Below are 17,047 nucleotides of genomic sequence, written 5' to 3'. Positions count from 1 at the left end.
TTTAAATTCATCTCGTGTTGTCGCCCACACAAAGTTAAAAATATTTTTCTCGCCCACGAATTAAACTAAACAACTCCCAAAAAGGGCATGTGCAAAACGGATTCATTTTCAAATACATATGGCAGTTAGAAATAAATTGGAATGGCTAATGACTGATTTCTAGCCTATTACGTTGGTTTTAAAGTTGCGGTGTTGTAAGTAGCGTGGTTGATGCGGTTCGGTGATTAGGAACACGAAAAAGTAAAAACATTTTAGCTACTGTTATAAAACAACGTCTTCTCGTGAAATATTGATTTGCGACAATTGTTTTATATACCTTTGCGAGAACGTTAAACCACTTAAAATATTTCTTTTGACACATTCGTTACATTTTTAACATATAAATACTTTTACCTATTTCTAAACAGTTAAATTTACCTAATTCTTTTATCTACTTTTGAATGATGAATTGTACACACTAAAATACGTTTACCTATTTATTTTACCTCCTAATATACATTCGTAGAATTATTGATTTTGTGCACATAAAAAACGCGACTATTTATTATGTAGCGTGATATATGCCAATATAACGTAAGATCAAATAAGCGTATTTTTGTGGCACAGCAAATTAAGTTTTGTTACAACCCGCCGATTTGACCCTTGACCAGTAAAGGTCGTTACCAGCACATTTAGATTACTTTCATCTGCCAACGACAGATGCGACTGTATAACGAGATGGTGGCGAAAGACGAAATAAATCCAACTGACTCCTCCATTGCAAGACCATTGCGCCATTTAAAATGAGGCATGTTCATTTGGTTTGAATCGAGGAGTTCTAAAAACGCGGACCAATAAAGAAATCTTAACGTTACAGAATTGGATCAGTTTGCACGAGAGAATCCAGGAATACAAACTATTTTAATATTGTTGGGATGAGGCCCTGATTTAGCATTGATTTCTGTGGAAAAAAGCGTTAGAGGGTGTTGGCAAGGACAAAGGGTGGTTTGGCCCGGTCGTTATGTTTCATTTTGTAAACATGTTCTTCGAAACCAGTTGTTAATACATGAGGTTTATAAGAACTTTTTTTACAAAAAGTACCATAGTCCAAACATTGCGTTTTAAATAAAACAGTTGCATACTTAAAACGCGATTTGCTTTTGAGTAATTTAATGTTTTCCAATCAAAACAGCTCTCAGCTCTTATCTTTTGTGGAAGCAGCAAGCACGGCTTGCTGTAGGACTCGAAAAAGTCATTTACCAAGCGTGTAGGAAAGCCACCGATATGCCAAAACCGGCAGTTAGTCACAGCAATATCAAATGATCAATCGCTCAAGTTTTGCCACAGGAAATAGCGATGAGTCAAAACTGTTGTTGTCGAAACTTAAATCCGACGTTTGATCCTGTGACAAACCGCTTTGCATCGCGTGGATCGGGTCGATTTGCGGTCGTTCTACGGGGAATTTAGCCGCCGAAGAGCGCCAATTTGTGATGAACGTGTCCGGCAAATCTAGCAATTAGTAAGAGTTCATTTGTCGGCAAGCGAACGCTTTGAACGTCTGTGCTCGGGGCTCAGACCAACCCGTAGTGGCTATGGTGAAATTACGCCTGGCTAATTGGCCGCCGCATTGGTCTTTTGACGCACACAGGCAGGTGTTCCCGACATGTTTAATCGATAAGCTGCTACGCACCCAAAGCAGACCAACTCCGAGAGAAAGGCGACTCTACGAATCAGCCCTTGACGGATAATTTCATTTCCGTCGCGCCGTTGGTCCGAACCTGATGGCGCAGAAAATATAATTGCAGCTCCCCCTTTTTTCTGATTGAGCGAATCGCTTCAAGCTAGCGTTGGGCTGTTGTAAGGTGGAGCAGAATTTTGGCACTTCATTTGCAATGTGTCCAGCTAAAGAAAGGGTTGGCATGTAATCCAGCTTTTGTGAAATTAACGGTTTCAATTAAACACCGTTGATATGCACAAAAAATCACCTTAGCATTTGGAAAAGGCAGTAAAAGTATAAATAATTAATTTCCTGAACAAGTGTTTGGGTGTTTTTGTTTTGTATGCATTATCAGTTTTTAATCAGTTCAGGTCTGAAATGTTTATGGATGTTGTAGAAATAAGGTTGACTTGATCTCGCTGCTTGGATGCATTTCTAGGTACTATTGTTGTCCAAAAAGACATAATAAATTTACTAAGGTTCTATGCGTAAACTTACGCGTTGACTTTGGAAAGTTTAGGTTGCAAAAGGGAGTTTATAAAATATTAGATCTTATAGTTTTGAGATAATTGTAGACAGACCGGCATACTGTTTCTGATAACCCCAAAAAAATTCATTATTTTGCCGCAGCAGGGCACATTTGGCTTTGCATAGAAACGCTATTTTGTGATTCACGGCATTTCGAAATCAAAGATCCTCTATGAGAACCAGCTCAAAAACGGACGGAAATAACTACAGCTGTGGTGGTGTGCGTGATGACAAAAATGTGAATCATATGCGTTGTAGTTTTTGTCGGTTGCAGCATGCACTGTTATTACAACATTTGTGTTTTGCATTGTTAGTCAGTGTGTATAGGTATGAACAGATCTGTGTTTAATGCTAGAGAGCAGCGTACAAACGTAGTTACACCGTGCGAACAACTAATACATTTGAACCTTGACCCATCAAGCATGGTGCGAAAAAGCCGAAAACGAAGTCGCTCACAGGACTCGCAATCACCATTAGTTACTGTTGCTCCACCTGCTGCATCATCTTCTGGGGTTTTGAACTCACAGCCTTGTGTTTTCGAGCAGTTCGCCGCGAAACCACAGGACTTTACTGAAGTTCCGGAGCAAGTAGATGCAAAACACGATTCCGAGAAAAGCGACGAGAATGAAAGAATTCGTGAAGGTGATTACGATCTTTATGTCAGAGATTATGATCTCTATGAGGTCAAGATTTAAATCTGTGGCGCGACAAATTGCACAGTGCGATGTTTAGATAACAGATAAAATGTATCAATCAATATTTCTCACATTCTAACTTGCTCGTCTTAGTGGGCGATTGTTTTTTTACTGAAGGTCCGTAATGGCTTTGAATAGGTTCCAAAGAACTGTGGTACTCATAAACATCTTGTGCATATTTGCTGAAAAATATATTTTCTTTTCCTTTGTGTTTAATATGACAATTTGTACTTTTTGTAAAACTATATTAATTCTCTGGAAAATGTACAGCTTTAAATACAAAAAACTTTGTCATATTGGGGCGTTGCTTTTCTAGGTTTCAACCAAAATGAATCCCAATTTAGGATACAGCCAGAACGTTCGGTCTTATTACAAGCACTTTTCAATTTCAAGTCATTTAAATTGATACCCTACCTTGTGGTTATGTAGCTCACTAAGTAGGAAATCATGCCCATAGGCCTGTACATGCCATAATTAGGTGACGTTCACTTATACCCTCACTTATAATTGGGTTATAAGTCAAGGCTACATATGTTAATGCCGTATAAGAGACTTGTGATTGAAAATGTGAAGAAAAACTTGCTAAAATTGTTTTGTTGCAGAAAATCGACTTCTAAGCACCTACCGCCATAAGTTTATCAAAAGAATTCCAAGAAGCGACCAACATGACCGACAGGTAAAAGAAACACCTAGAACTTTCCCAACAGTTTCAATTTCCATTTTGTTAAAAGCATACGTTAAAATGAAAGACCAATGCAAGATTGGAACTAAGAGCCCTGGCCCTGACAGTAGGCTATACATTCATAGCTTTGCGGTTGTAAAAAAAACGAACAAAATATCGTTCAACAAATTTATATGATCGAATAACTAAATACACAAATAAATAAATATGTACCTACACGAAAAAAAATCACGAAAAAAATACACAATTATTTCAAAAGGTAAATCAGAATTGGCTGATTCGATAAACAACTTTATCGTTGTTTTTCCCACTCTCTAGATTCCACACTATTTGGATGCTATAAGATTACATAATTTGAATGCTTTGCGTTCTTAAGAACTCCCGTTCGGCACATACGGCAAATGTTTATGATAGTTTTGACAGTATTAAGTAAATTGTGGTTAGACGTGAGTTATTAATAAGCTATGGTTCAGTTTTTTTGTTTTCAAAACACCTATAAACTGCTTAAATCTGCCTAATAAGCCTGTACAGAAACGCCTCGAAAGCAAATAAAATGTAATCCAAAAGTATCTTTGTCAAACGCCTCGTCAAAAACTACACTATTCTAATCGTAGGTAAACTATATTGTCGAACGAAACGGAGGTACAAATTACTAAATTAATTTATGGGGCATAACGTATAAATCAGCGGTTCTCAAACTGGGGTCCACAGTCCTTAAGGGGTCCGTGAGGCAATTTTGTGGGGATAATGAAAAAAGTTTAACAAAATATAAATAATCAAAAAGTTTAAGAACCACTGGTATAAATAAAGATAGTATTGTCGCATTCGGGAGTTCCAACAATCTTTTATTGTTACACAACAACCAGGCATTGTTTACTTTTTAGAAGTGCAGACTTTGATAAATTTCTCTTCGATATGAATATGGCGATATTTTAGTGTACAATACAATCGTAGGCCGAAAACTATGCAAACAGATAAAATAGAAGACGTTTGATAGCAACATATGTCCTTGTTTACCAATGCAGCGGAGGACATGAGTTAGCTATCAGTTATGTATTTTACCTTTGGCCTGTTGATTTTGACAGAAAAGCACGGTGCCATATGCCACAATCAATATACTTTATCAGAACCACAAACACTATAATCAGCATCCGATAAAAGGCATACAACAGTCAAATAAAACAATAGCTCCCCTGTTCTTAAAAAACGGGGGCAAATATGGGTGAAAGGTTATTGTCACCAAGTGTGGCAAAGGATTTGTCACAGTATTTCAATAGGCATTTAAATCTGAGCATAAAAAAATTGACTTGTTTCAAGTCAAAATCTTGTGTGCTAGCAGTCGAGGGATTCATTTCCAAAACTTTTAAAGCATTTGGACACCTGAGCATATTCAAAATTTGATTTCCATTAATTCAAAATCTTGAACTGTGTTGTTACGAAATATTTTAGTGATCATGCGGTAGAACGAATCTTTTGTCAAGTTGGCAAAACTTTTTGCATTGCAAATTGCAATTTTGGTTGTTCATGTAATAAAAACGTTTCAAGAAAATGTAATAAAAACGTTTCAATCTTGCAAAAAACCGGAAAAAAGTTTTTACACCACGCCTAACCCTCACGTGAATTAGTTATAAAAAACAAAAAAATGCGATAAAAACAAATTTAGCGATAAAAACAAAAAAATGCACTTTTATTGGCAGAAATGGTTGGTCAGAGATGTGGTGGCCGACAACGAAGTAGTTTTGCACAAAATAGCGTCGGACTACCAAAGTGCAAACCCCTGTTCAACCGGTGAATTCGGGCTGAGGACCACTTGTCGACGACGCTCGTTTCAACACGTTGGGCGAGGTCACGTGGCTGAATCTCAGATTGAAATGAGTCGGGATTTTTTTCGTGAAGTTATTTTGATGCGATGTGTGAGAAAATGTTCGTTTATTCTCAAGTGCCATGGTTTTGTTTTGGACAACCAAAGGAATCTTTACATTTCAACAGGTGAGAATGTGAAACAATAGTTTTAAATTGTGCTCATGATCTCAAATATGCTTTTAAGTGGTTCCAGCTTGTAAGCCTCAAGGTGTGAGTTTGAGAAAATTTACTCAAAAATTTGAACCTCTATCTTAATTAGTTGAAGCGCCTAAATTCTGATTTATCAACACTAATTTATGCTCCGAATACGAATGAAACAACAATTGGTAAACCGTTTGAAGTCGAATATATTCGAACTAACCAACCTCGCTGGCAGTTTTGTACTTAATCAAGTAACATTTTAATTCCGTGTACAATTTGTTATGTCTAAATCAAATTCCAGACTTTTGCTACAATGGCCAGTGGTGCAAATACGTTTAAAATCAGTGAATATGTTGTAAACTGAAAAAGACGGGTTTCGCAGGTGGATTTTGAATACGTACAAATTTAATTGGTTTTTCGCTGCGTGCGTCAAAAACCTAGAGATAAAATGTTTACCCCTGTTAATAGGCTTAATACGACTGTGCTGTGACGTGGTATGTCACCTCTTAGGAGCATACAACCTATAGAACTGTAGTTTAATATCAAGTAAAGTGCACATGACATCCACTTGCGGTGCACTATGACGTAGGCAAATGACGTATGGGTGGGTAATAAATCACTTCAATAAACAACTCTCTTACAGCATTTCTTGCAACTGCGATAACAAGAGGTTTTACGAAATATCGTATTACATGTAGGCGGTTTAGCACTATTCACCTTATATTGATTGGACAAACATTCCAATAGCGTTTGCTATGGAAATGCACCTGGCCAAACATTTGCCTTCTTGATTTTATCCAATATATAATAGTTCTTAACGTTTTGCCCGTATAAGCGCAAGGTTATAACAGGCAAAAAGATGCAACTGCCATGGAAGAGCTCATAAGTTTGATATCATGCCTGGCAGCAACATGTTATACAAATAAAGCCTTGACTGTAATAAACGCAGCACAATATCTGTATACCAATTGATATTGACCTGTCCCAAAATAATAGCAACTTAAAAAGCAAATGCTACTGTCTGTCTCGAATTAACCTGTTTAAATGTAGACATCCTTGACGTAACAATGTATCTGGTTTCTATCATCACGCCATGTTTTGAACAGGAGTAACCTTTAGTTTTGGGGTAATGTGGTGTGTTTTGACTTTTGATGATGTGATTCAGTCTAAATTTGAGAATGAAGAGCGTGAATTAAACAGCTTTGAACTGATATATGTGACGGCATTCTATTGAAGTAGAATTTCCGCATGGTGTCGGTTTGTTAAATTCAATGCTTACTTGATTTTCAGAACAATTCGGAGAAGAACCATTGAGCCGATTCCAAGAACGCTCTCTCAATCAAGTCCTCCCTGAAAAGCAAGTACGAGCGATCAGCCAACAACTTTTACGTGCTCTGGGCTATATGCACTCAATTCGTATTTGCCACAACGAAATCCGTGCTTCCAACATTATAGTTAGCCACCAACCATCCAACGAGCCTCCCAGTAGAGCTTGTCCGGACGTTGAAGGCCGCCTACACGTTAAAGTTGGCAACTTTCACCTTGCCCGGGACTTCGCGACCTGGGTCGAATGTCAGCGGGAGTTTGAATGCTTCAAGTGCCGCCCGGTGTCCAAAATCGGCTCGAGGTGCGCCAAAAACCGATTTCAAGCCATGAGATGCCATCCTGGCTACGATATGCTCTGCTTTGCTCATTTATTATTTCGCTGTCTACGTGGTACGAGCCCTTGGACGAAGGAGTGTTCGTGTGACAAGCACTATACCAAACACTGCAAGAGGTTGGCGCGCATTCGAGCAGCTAACTTCTCCGCACAACATGACTTCGGCAACGCGACCGAAGAACAACCCCTCATTGCTGCCAGGTAAGCATCTTTTTGAGTGCTGTCGTTTTTGCAAGCCAGTGTTTCCCAAATGTTTCCTTTTTTCGGAAAAGTTTTTCGTGACTCCGCGATTTTGCAGGGTTGGGTAACGAGTCAGTCGAGTCTCAAGTCAAGTCAACTTAGGGTCAACTTTAATGAAACACATTAATTGACACTCATTAAACAGTGTGGAAAAGAACGTCATCCTGTTCAAAGGAGTTTTTGAAAACCAAAAATTCATATTTTACCGCACGCGCTAGACTAGAGCGTGTGTTCAGTAATATAAGCGCTTAAAAGCGAATACTTGGCCTTGGCATGTACTGCATTCGATTACCTTAAAACCGAAGCAATAAGTACAACGCTTAATGCCAGCGTAAGAAAGTTTAGCAAAATGTAGCAGCGACTTCGTTACGTTAAAATTAAGCAGAAATAACTTCGCATCGCACAGTGAATTGCTGCTGTTGTTTGGTTGAAGTCAACTGAACAGGTTATCCATTATTTCCGTTTTGTTGGTGAAATAACGAGTCCGAGTCCGAGTCGAGTCTCTACTAAGACGAGTCCAAGTCAAGTCGAGTCTCTTCACAACTGAGACTCGAGTCAAGTCGAGTCTTTTAAAAAGGTGACTCGAGTCGGACTCGAGTCGAGTCACTGACTCGAGTCTCCCCATCACTGCGATTTTGATTTGGCCAATGGGCATGGTGAGACAAACATAGTCCGCGACCTAAAAAGGTTGAGAAACACTGGTCTATCAGGGTTTTGTGTATGTTACAATAGGTATTTTTATGTGCAAGAGAAATCAAATTATGATGTTACACGTTTTTTTAAAAAACAATGAAATAAAAGGAAAATTGAATAACTTTTAAAGATTCCAGAAAAATACATAAAAATAGTTTATGACCAATTAGCATACTTCGTGAATTAACCTGTGTGTACTGCATTTGCAGAAACAACCATTCCCATATTGCCCAGCGAACTGCAAAAACACTGAGCAAGATGAAAAAGGGCGCCATGAACAAAAGCAGTAAGTTCTATTTTTGTTATTTTTCCCCAACCAGCACTTCGTTAGGTCTTGATAAATAAAAATTTAATCAAAACAAATACTTTTTCCTAATACAAATTTCAAGCCTCTTTTGCACTGTAAAAGTGGATGCGTAAAATGTGGACGATTTTTTGACTCTATTGTTGACATTTTTTAACCAAATTTCAATGTCAAATACACAATATTACAAACAAACAACTTGTTTTTTAAGGTTACGAAACTAAAGACGCTAAAAAGTCGTGGAAAAACTTCAGTCGCAAATTCGCCGAGTGTCTGGAGTTGCTTTTATCCGATAGGGAAGGCGACCGGCCGTCAGCCAACGAACTAACCAATTCTGCTTCCCCGTACTCACAACTTTTCAACGCCGACAACAGCAGTTGCACATGGACTCGAAGAGCTTTACGGGAAAACATTATGACAACATGTGTCTACTCAGAGACAAGGCGATAGACTTCGATTAACAATGAACTTGAAAAATGTGATTTCTTGTTTTTTAATTGACACTGGGTACGCCATACATGCGAACTACAACATTATGTCTAATTTTTGCAACTGTGGTTTGCTTAATTTTGAAAATAGTTTTCTATGTTGCTTGCAAATCTGTGTCAACTGTGTTACGACAAACGAAAAGTTTTTTGTGGTGTTTTTTTGACACAGGCCTAAGGGAATGGCTTTATTTTTTCCTTCAAAACCTCGCTGTTGCGTTTTAAAGAACCAAACTTTGTTGCAAATTTGTGCACCATTTTTCTTGTTGCTTCTTTATGCTGTGTCCCAAACTGTTTTTAGGCTACATGATGATGACAAGTCTGCTTTCGATTTGGTGAAAAAGAAACGAATAAGATTTGATTTGTTGCATCTGTTTCTTTTGATTTATTTCCGTTTTCTCTATATGTTGCGATTATGATTGGCCGAATTTATACTGTTGTTGTGGTAAATAAACATACGGCTTTTGCCAGATTAAAACAGGCGTAACAAACGGAGTAACAAACGGATTAGGAGGTAAAATGCCCAGAAAACCTGGAAAGTAAAAATGCAACACTAGTAAAGTTTTTGTAGTTTCTGGAATTGTCTAGCATATTGCGAAAGACCTAAATTGGACTGGTGGCTTTTTACCCCTTTGGGTTAACATTGCTGCGGGTCAGATATGAAAACAAAAGAATGCCTCCCGCTTTACAAAAATTATTAGTTAGTTTAAGTAGATCGGAGTATCTTGTTTTTGATTTTGAGTTACTGGGTGTCCAGTGAGATAACGAACATATTTTTCGAACGAAATGCGCGAACTTCAAGCAGAGGCAATTTGGGCAGGGGCGGCTCGTGCGAGGGGGCTGCGGAGCTGCAGCACCCCCAGTATTTTTACTTGACATTCCTATTCCAAGTTGTTATACAAAACAAACTTTACATATAGTTTTTATGTTTGATCAGTGTATACTAAGAATAACATTATTCGGCCTTTTATTAAAATAAAATAAATAAATATTTTGTATTATTTAAAAGAAATTTAAAAAAAATAATAATAATAATAATAAGTTATCTATGGCGGAGCTGCAGTTGTGCGCATGCGCACTTGGAAAAGCTACATGCCGGGCGAAATAGGCGAGAGGGGGCTGTGGCTCGCGCAGCCCCTCCCGTGACGTAGCGCTGGTTGTGTTGTCTGCTTCGCGTCAGTGAGCACCAAAGCCAAACCCGTGTGCTGTGTTTTTAAGTTCGACAGTGAGTGTAGTTAAATAATTATTTTGCTATCATTAAATTTATTGTTTGACTGTTAGTCGTGACTTTTTAAGATGACTGCAAGTGGGTTTCAGTTTTTACAGTTATCATTGAATTAAATAAGTGTATCTAACACCTTGAAAAAGAAAAAAAGGTCATCTAACACCTTTAAAAGTCACAATTAACCTTTATAATAAATAACTGAATTAAAAAGATTTATGAAAGTATGGGACAAAACATCTGCTACTCCAATGTCATGCAGGAATAAGCAACAACAAGAAATACTCAGTTTTAGTTCCTAATGCTACCAAAGAAAAATTAAATTTGTGACTGTGAAGTTAAATGCCTCACTGAAATTCAGGCAATATCAAATGCAGAACAAACAACTGCTAGCAACAGGAATTTTGAAATGAAGACAAAAAAAAGAGTGAAGACAATTTAAAGTGTGGCTTTCTTAACACACCATGTTGACAGTATTTGCAACCAATTGCAGTCATGTGTATTGATATAATGGACATGAACTGTTTGTCTGAACAGTAGCTGCTAAATTGCTTCACAGGAAGTGTTTCTTAAGAATGAACATTCTACAGACAAGATAGTAGTGACACCAAGCACATCCTATTGTTGACAAAGAAAAGCTAGTTACTCAAATGAAAATGTTTCTGTAGATCTGATGTTCATGATTACTTTGAAAATAATTAATCTAGAGATGATGTTTTGACAAGTTAAATTACTAGGATGAAAAATCCTTTTTGCTGTTTCCATGATTCTTTCAAAGGCAAAACAGTTCTTTTTAACACTGAAAAAGATGCCAATTTTTCTGAGGAACACCAATATTTCCCAAAGACTTGCACTTGCAGTGCTATAGTAGTAAATAGAAAAACAGTTTCTTAGTTATCATTTGGGATTAAGGAAGAAGCTATCAATTATCATGCCCAAACTATAACTTCATGATTCATTTTGGTTGGAAAAAGGAACCACAAGATTTAATAATATGGTTTAAATTTAAGTGAGAGTGTTGTAAATTTTAAAGCTTGAAAGCGTTTTGCACTTAAAAAATGAATGTTAAGCTATTTGACAGCAAGCAGCAATTATAGCAGCTAAGAAACTAAAATACAATCAATAGTCTGCACACAAAAATTCAAGAAAGATGTTTACATGAACAAGTTCTGAAACCAATGTAATGTGGTTGTTAAATTTGTTAGTTATGATACCAATAAAAAGCTGTATGGCTAGTTTTTTTGTGTGACAATAATCTGTGAAGTGTCATAGAATATGTTGAAAACGCTGACTGTGACTAAATTTACTTAAATGAAACATGTCAATTTTTGTTGTCGAACTGAAATACTTCGACCTTTTTCGACTCATTTATATCGATTTTTTTTCTATATTTCTGTTGTGTTTTACCGTATTTACAACCGCTTCGTTTCGAAGCTGTGCCACGTGTGTTTTTGTTTTTCACATTATTACTGAACGTTATTGTGTTTGGCCCGTCGCTGTGCAAGTAAACAAAATACGCAAATGATGCCGTCTGCTGTTTACACTCGTGTACATTATTGCGTAACAAAAATTACGTCACAATGGAGTTGCTAATTAAGATTTGTATTACTTGCACAAAACAAGTGGCTAGAAAACTAGAAATGTAGCTTTTCAATATATTGCCAACTTATATATGTTCAGTAGAGGCTAAAATTTGTGGGGGCAGCACCCCCACAAATTTTAGGCACGAGCCGCCACTGAGTTTGGGTTAACGATCATTTATTACATAAACGCACTAAAAATTATTTTTACCTGTGTTAGTTCTGACGGATAAAAAGTTACCAATAAAAGTCGTTTGAACTGACCGTATGAATTACTCAAACTCATCCAGTATTTTTTTTTATGGTTTTGCTACGCATGACTGCACACATGAATAGATTTATTTTATGTTTACAAGTTAGGTGTTGTCGTCTTTAAGTTGTTTTGCATCAAAATATGGCCCACCAATTCTGTAGGCAGTTGATTAGGCCATTTCATATGTCCGCTATTCGTCAAACAACAGGGCATAAAGCAAGGTCTCCAGTGAAATCGGATTCGATTGCTGTCACAGCTGCTAAACTTGGGTTCGTGATTCCTTATGTTTCGAGTTTGTTCTAGAATATGAACCTACTGTTGTTTTAACTTTAGAAATAATTTATTGCGATGTAATTATTACAATTAAAAATTGAAAGAAGTTTCAATAGCCACACCTTTAATTGAGCTACACATGCTAAATAGTTTGTATTCTGGTAAAGTTCTGTTAAGACGTTTTTAAAACAATGCCATTGAAGTATTAAAAATGAATCAGCATTCACTTGTATAAATATGAAATCTTGGATTATTTGTAGTGTCCTCTTAAATAAACAAAGCAATGGGTTTTTAAGATCCTAAGGGATTTAGTTAGGGTCACGTCTAAAACTGCGGGCCCACTTGGCCCGCTAGGCCCAGCACTTGACCCGCTTGGCCCAGCACTTGGCCCGCCTCATGCAAGTATAAAAACTACGGGCCGGCTTGATAAAGCTGTGGACACGCCTGTCACATGTCATTAAATTTTGATTTCGACAAGATCTGAACGGCAAGCAATGGATGTAGTGGGCCCGCAGTTTTTCCTTGCGATAGACGCGACAAGCACAGGATATAGTGGGCCCGCGGTTTTTCGATACGAGAGGCGGGCCAAGCACTGGATATATATTGGGGCTACAGTTTTTATACTTGCAAGAAGCGGGCCCGCAGTTTTCCAATTGTATGAGGCGGGCCAAGTGCTGGGCCAAGCAGGCCAAGTGATCCAAGTGGGCCCGCAGTTTTAGACGTGACCGATTTAGTTATATTGTAACTAAGAATATATTTGCAATTGAAATAGCATAAATGTTTTAACCAAAATTAAACTACTCATCTGTATCCTGTATACAATTGTATGATATAAAAAATATTTCTTGAACCATAAAGCTTTTTAACCCTGACAAAAATTATAGATTTGAAACTCCTGAAGAAATGTATCCAGTTTACCCATTGGATGAACCTCCTAAATTCTGGATGATCACACAAATAAAACCATTAAAACATAGACCATATTGGGAAAAAGAGGCGATGAAAGAAATGGGTTTACACAGGGTATGGTCAACTGTAGTACTGTTGTGTTTGGTATTTAAAATAATTTCATTCATTGAATAGATTTTTTTTGACAAAATTTAGTACAGTATATAACATTACCTTGTATTTATGCCTATTTATAGATATACATATTTTTTTCCACACAAATTATTTCTTACTAAAAATACAAAATAAAGAAACATGCTTTGAAGAAGAATAAACTATTCAATACAAAGCTATTACTAGTAAATAAAACAAAATATAAATCTACCTGTGTGTCATCAAAATGCTGTACGTTTTGTTGCAGTTTAATTTTTTCAATCTTTTTTTAGGTTTATGACATAAGCGTACAAATTAACTTTCCAAAGGTTAATGAAATATTATGGACTGTGAAACACCTTATCACGTAAGTTACATATTCATATATATATATATATATATAGCACATTAGTGATGGGACGATACCAGATTTTGAAGCGAGTACCGATACCGAGTACTTAAATATAGTGTTGTACTTAGTTGTACATCACTAGCTAGTTTATCTGCCATGGTCAGCGTACACACGCACGCACACACATGCAGAAGCATGTAGAAAAAAGTGATTTCCACACAATAGCGAAAAAAAATACGTAACCTTGCAGAACCTTTTTCCCATTTGTGCTGTCCGAAAAAGTTGCCCACATTCTTATAGTGTAAACCGGCCATTGGTATCGAAAACTGAGGCAAAATATTTTGATACCGAGTACGAGTACTGAAATCATTCAATACCGGGTACTCGTCCCATCGCTATAGCACATACAAACATTCTGGCTTGTAGAGCTGGTTTAAATCCAACTAATGACAACGGATTATTGATTGCTACAACAGTGTTGAAAATTGCTTTAATTTAGTGTGTGACTGAGATCAAATTTTACTTGTGTTTTTTGAAATAGAATCAAGCCAGTGCGTTTTCCGCAAGGCCTCCCAACCAAAGAGGACATTGGTTATACACAATTGCACAACGATGGCCGATTTGTCATCTACAAACGCATTGAGCCACAACCTACTAAAGAAGAAGACAAAATACCTACTTCTGGACCTGAGGAATACAAGGTATATATTTAATTATTCACAGTTTTTTTTGTCAGTTGGGGAAGAGTTTTTTTTTGCCGTATTCAACTCACTGCCAAGCTTAATCACTTTTTTATCTTTTAGGAAACTGATTATTAATTGTCATTAACACTATGGCTTGGTTGTTCGTAAGTTGAAATTATGCTGGTTGCCGAAAACTTTGACAGCCTAATTTAATATACTTTGTGTAATGCTACTAAACCTGAATGTAATAAAAAAGCTGCAGAGAGTTAACAAAACTCACAACCATAAAACCGCAAACAAGTTAGAAACGAAACTACCACCTGTTTGAAGTGAATACACTATGTACACCCTTTTTGATACATATACTACGTATATACATGGGGCACAAATTACATTTTTAGTTTGGGTTTTAGGGAAGTCTAAAATGTGCCCATGTTTTACTGGGATACAAGAGTATTACAGAGCAGCAACACTGGTTAACAGCTTGACTAAAGAAAGTGCTTTTCTCAGGTGGTGGACGGATTTCGAATGTGCACTGGCTGCAGACATCGCCGTTGCCTAAAATTTCAAATGTGCCAGAAGCTTTGGATGCAAAGAGGATACAACTACCTTGAATCTATTGGACCTAAAATGTTTAATTTTGTTGATAATCCTGCCAAGAAGCTAAAATCGGAGGCAGAAAAGGCAAAATCGGATTCCACGACATAAGAGTTTCACAATATGTTTTTTTATTAAAATTTCACATACAACACAGCATGACTGTTTATCATCTCCTCTTGGGGCTAGATCATTGCTATTTGTGAAGACCATTAATGTTGGTAGTTTAGGCAGGTCAGAATCAATTGATACTTAAACCATCTTGCTGCAGTTCTTGGCTATGTTGTGTTTGAAGATCACTAAGCTTCTTTTTCAATACTGCAAGTCCATTGAGAACGATGTTCTCAGGCCGAATGGCTCCAGTGGTCTCGACATTGAAATAAAACTTGTTTGGTTTTCCATGAGGGTCAAAACTATGAAAAAGGTGTCATAAAATAATGTGTCTTCAAAACAAAGAAAAATTTGATTTGTAAAATTAAACTAACTCTGCTTGAAATTTGTCATCATCCTCCATTAGTTCACTGAATTCACTTTTAGGCCACTCCTCTGGTTTTGGAAAAGTGGTATGCCTTAGAGAGTTGTCAGGGTCATATTCGAATGCAACAGCACTGACAGTTTGCCATTTTGCATGTTCCTTGCCTTAAAAATGAAAACCTGATTTGTGTTCCAAAGCTAAAAACACATGGGTAACACAATAAGCCTACCAAATCCCTTTTTTGCGTAAGCTTTAAACTTCAGAGCTTGGCCTTTTCTCAGTTTTACAATTAGTATGTCATCTTGTTCACCAAACACAGCACCGCTGTCCCCACGGCTTCGAGAAGTAATCGGCATTACCTGGTGTAACACATATGTTATTTGTTAGGAGAAACCAAGAAACAAGAGCTATTGATATTTCGATCATACTCTAGGGTTCATGGATACTAGATCTCTTGTTGTAACTTGACGGGTTCCTTCATTGTTACACTTCACATCCAGATAAAACTCCACTGAGCATTCTGGACAGAACTCGTCACATGTACAATCACGTGAATACTAAAAACATAAAAAGAAAGTTAAATGACAGTCCACAATTCTTGAAAACTATGACATAATAATATGTAAACCATTACCATGTTTCCACACTTAAATCAAGAACCATACAGGTTTAAAAAACTAAAATTCAAGCAGCATGAATGGTGCAAAAGTTAAAATGTTCACTAAACAAATAAATTGAATGTTTCTGTAAAATATACGTTTGAATTAATAACGTTTATAATTTTCAGTTTGAGATTGACACCATAAGCAATACCTGCATTTTATCCACAATGTCATCCGATGTAAGAGGTATTAATCCTATTCTATGAGAAAGAAATTCATCGTTTAAAACTGAAGAATTTTCTTCAATTTGAATCCAGTCAATTGCCAGCGTTGGAACCTAGAAGTAAATAAACATTAACACAAACATAACAAAATCCCAAGTGGAAAACAAAACAGTTTTACCTCTGCAATAAATACACGTCGAATAGAATTTGCAGTGCTCAGGTCAGTGTCTTCAATAACAAATTTAACGTTGTCTTCTGTAAGCTTTGATAGCGTGACTGTCGGCTGATTAGCATACGGCATGATTGTACATAAACAAGTCTCAACAATAAGAAAAGCAAACAATCAACTCTAACTTCGATTGAGCATTGAAGATCATATATTTGCTACTTTGGCGCTAATGGATGATTTTCTTTCTCTCATCCGATGTTTTTTTTAGACGAGCATTCCAAATCCGAATCGGTATTATTTGGTGCTCAATACTCATAACACATGCAGTTTTAGCCACAACTCACGTTATAGAGAAAATGATTTGTTAATCAAACATAGGTGTTGGAACGCCTGTAATTAGGCTATTTTGCAACACGAAACTTGTTGATATCACAATGCTGGTTGGTCATAGCAAAGAGTCACTTTACAATCCGTTCACATCAGGATTAAAGGAAATAATCGCCATTTGCGTTTTTTTGTTCCATAGAAAAAATTATTTTCTTTTATTGACCTAGAAATAAAATGAAAGGATTGAAATAAAATCTGAGTT

The 17,047-nt window shown here is 36.9% G+C and overlaps 3 protein-coding genes across 3 annotated transcripts; 2 read left to right on the top strand and 1 right to left on the bottom strand.

The window, feature by feature from the left end:
* Nucleotides 1-1,730: 1,730 nt before the first annotated feature.
* Nucleotides 1,731-9,465, top strand: LOC145239191 (uncharacterized). The gene is made up of 6 exons (XM_080102474.1): nucleotides 1,731-2,866; nucleotides 3,522-3,595; nucleotides 5,299-5,590; nucleotides 6,896-7,466; nucleotides 8,408-8,484; nucleotides 8,714-9,465. Exons 1-6 carry the CDS (start codon nucleotides 2,554-2,556, stop codon nucleotides 8,950-8,952), a joined length of 1,566 nt encoding a protein of 521 aa, XP_079958600.1. The 5' UTR covers nucleotides 1,731-2,553; the 3' UTR covers nucleotides 8,953-9,465.
* Nucleotides 9,466-12,116: 2,651 nt separating this feature from the next.
* LOC145239333 (uncharacterized) lies at nucleotides 12,117-15,142 on the top strand. Its single transcript, XM_080102641.1, has 5 exons — nucleotides 12,117-12,311; nucleotides 13,200-13,338; nucleotides 13,650-13,723; nucleotides 14,250-14,409; nucleotides 14,902-15,142. Exons 1-5 carry the CDS (start codon nucleotides 12,184-12,186, stop codon nucleotides 15,097-15,099), a joined length of 699 nt encoding a protein of 232 aa, XP_079958767.1. The 5' UTR covers nucleotides 12,117-12,183; the 3' UTR covers nucleotides 15,100-15,142.
* LOC145239332 (DNA-directed RNA polymerase II subunit RPB3-like) lies at nucleotides 15,103-16,754 on the bottom strand. The gene is made up of 6 exons (XM_080102640.1): nucleotides 16,468-16,754; nucleotides 16,277-16,402; nucleotides 15,892-16,020; nucleotides 15,693-15,822; nucleotides 15,474-15,627; nucleotides 15,103-15,401 (listed from the first exon to the last, which is right to left on the bottom strand). The coding sequence occupies exons 1-6, from the start codon at nucleotides 16,588-16,590 to the stop codon at nucleotides 15,230-15,232; spliced, it is 834 nt and encodes a 277-aa protein (XP_079958766.1). The 5' UTR covers nucleotides 16,591-16,754; the 3' UTR covers nucleotides 15,103-15,229.
* Between the last annotated feature and the right edge of the window lie 293 nt (nucleotides 16,755-17,047).

Source organism: Phallusia mammillata, chromosome 7 (assembly GCF_965637545.1).
Source record: "Phallusia mammillata chromosome 7, kaPhaMamm4.hap1.1, whole genome shotgun sequence".
In the NCBI taxonomy this organism is placed as follows: Eukaryota; Metazoa; Chordata; class Ascidiacea; order Phlebobranchia; family Ascidiidae; genus Phallusia; species Phallusia mammillata.
The sequence above is the reverse complement of the archived record's forward strand: the minus strand, read 5'-3'. Positions and strand labels throughout refer to the sequence as shown.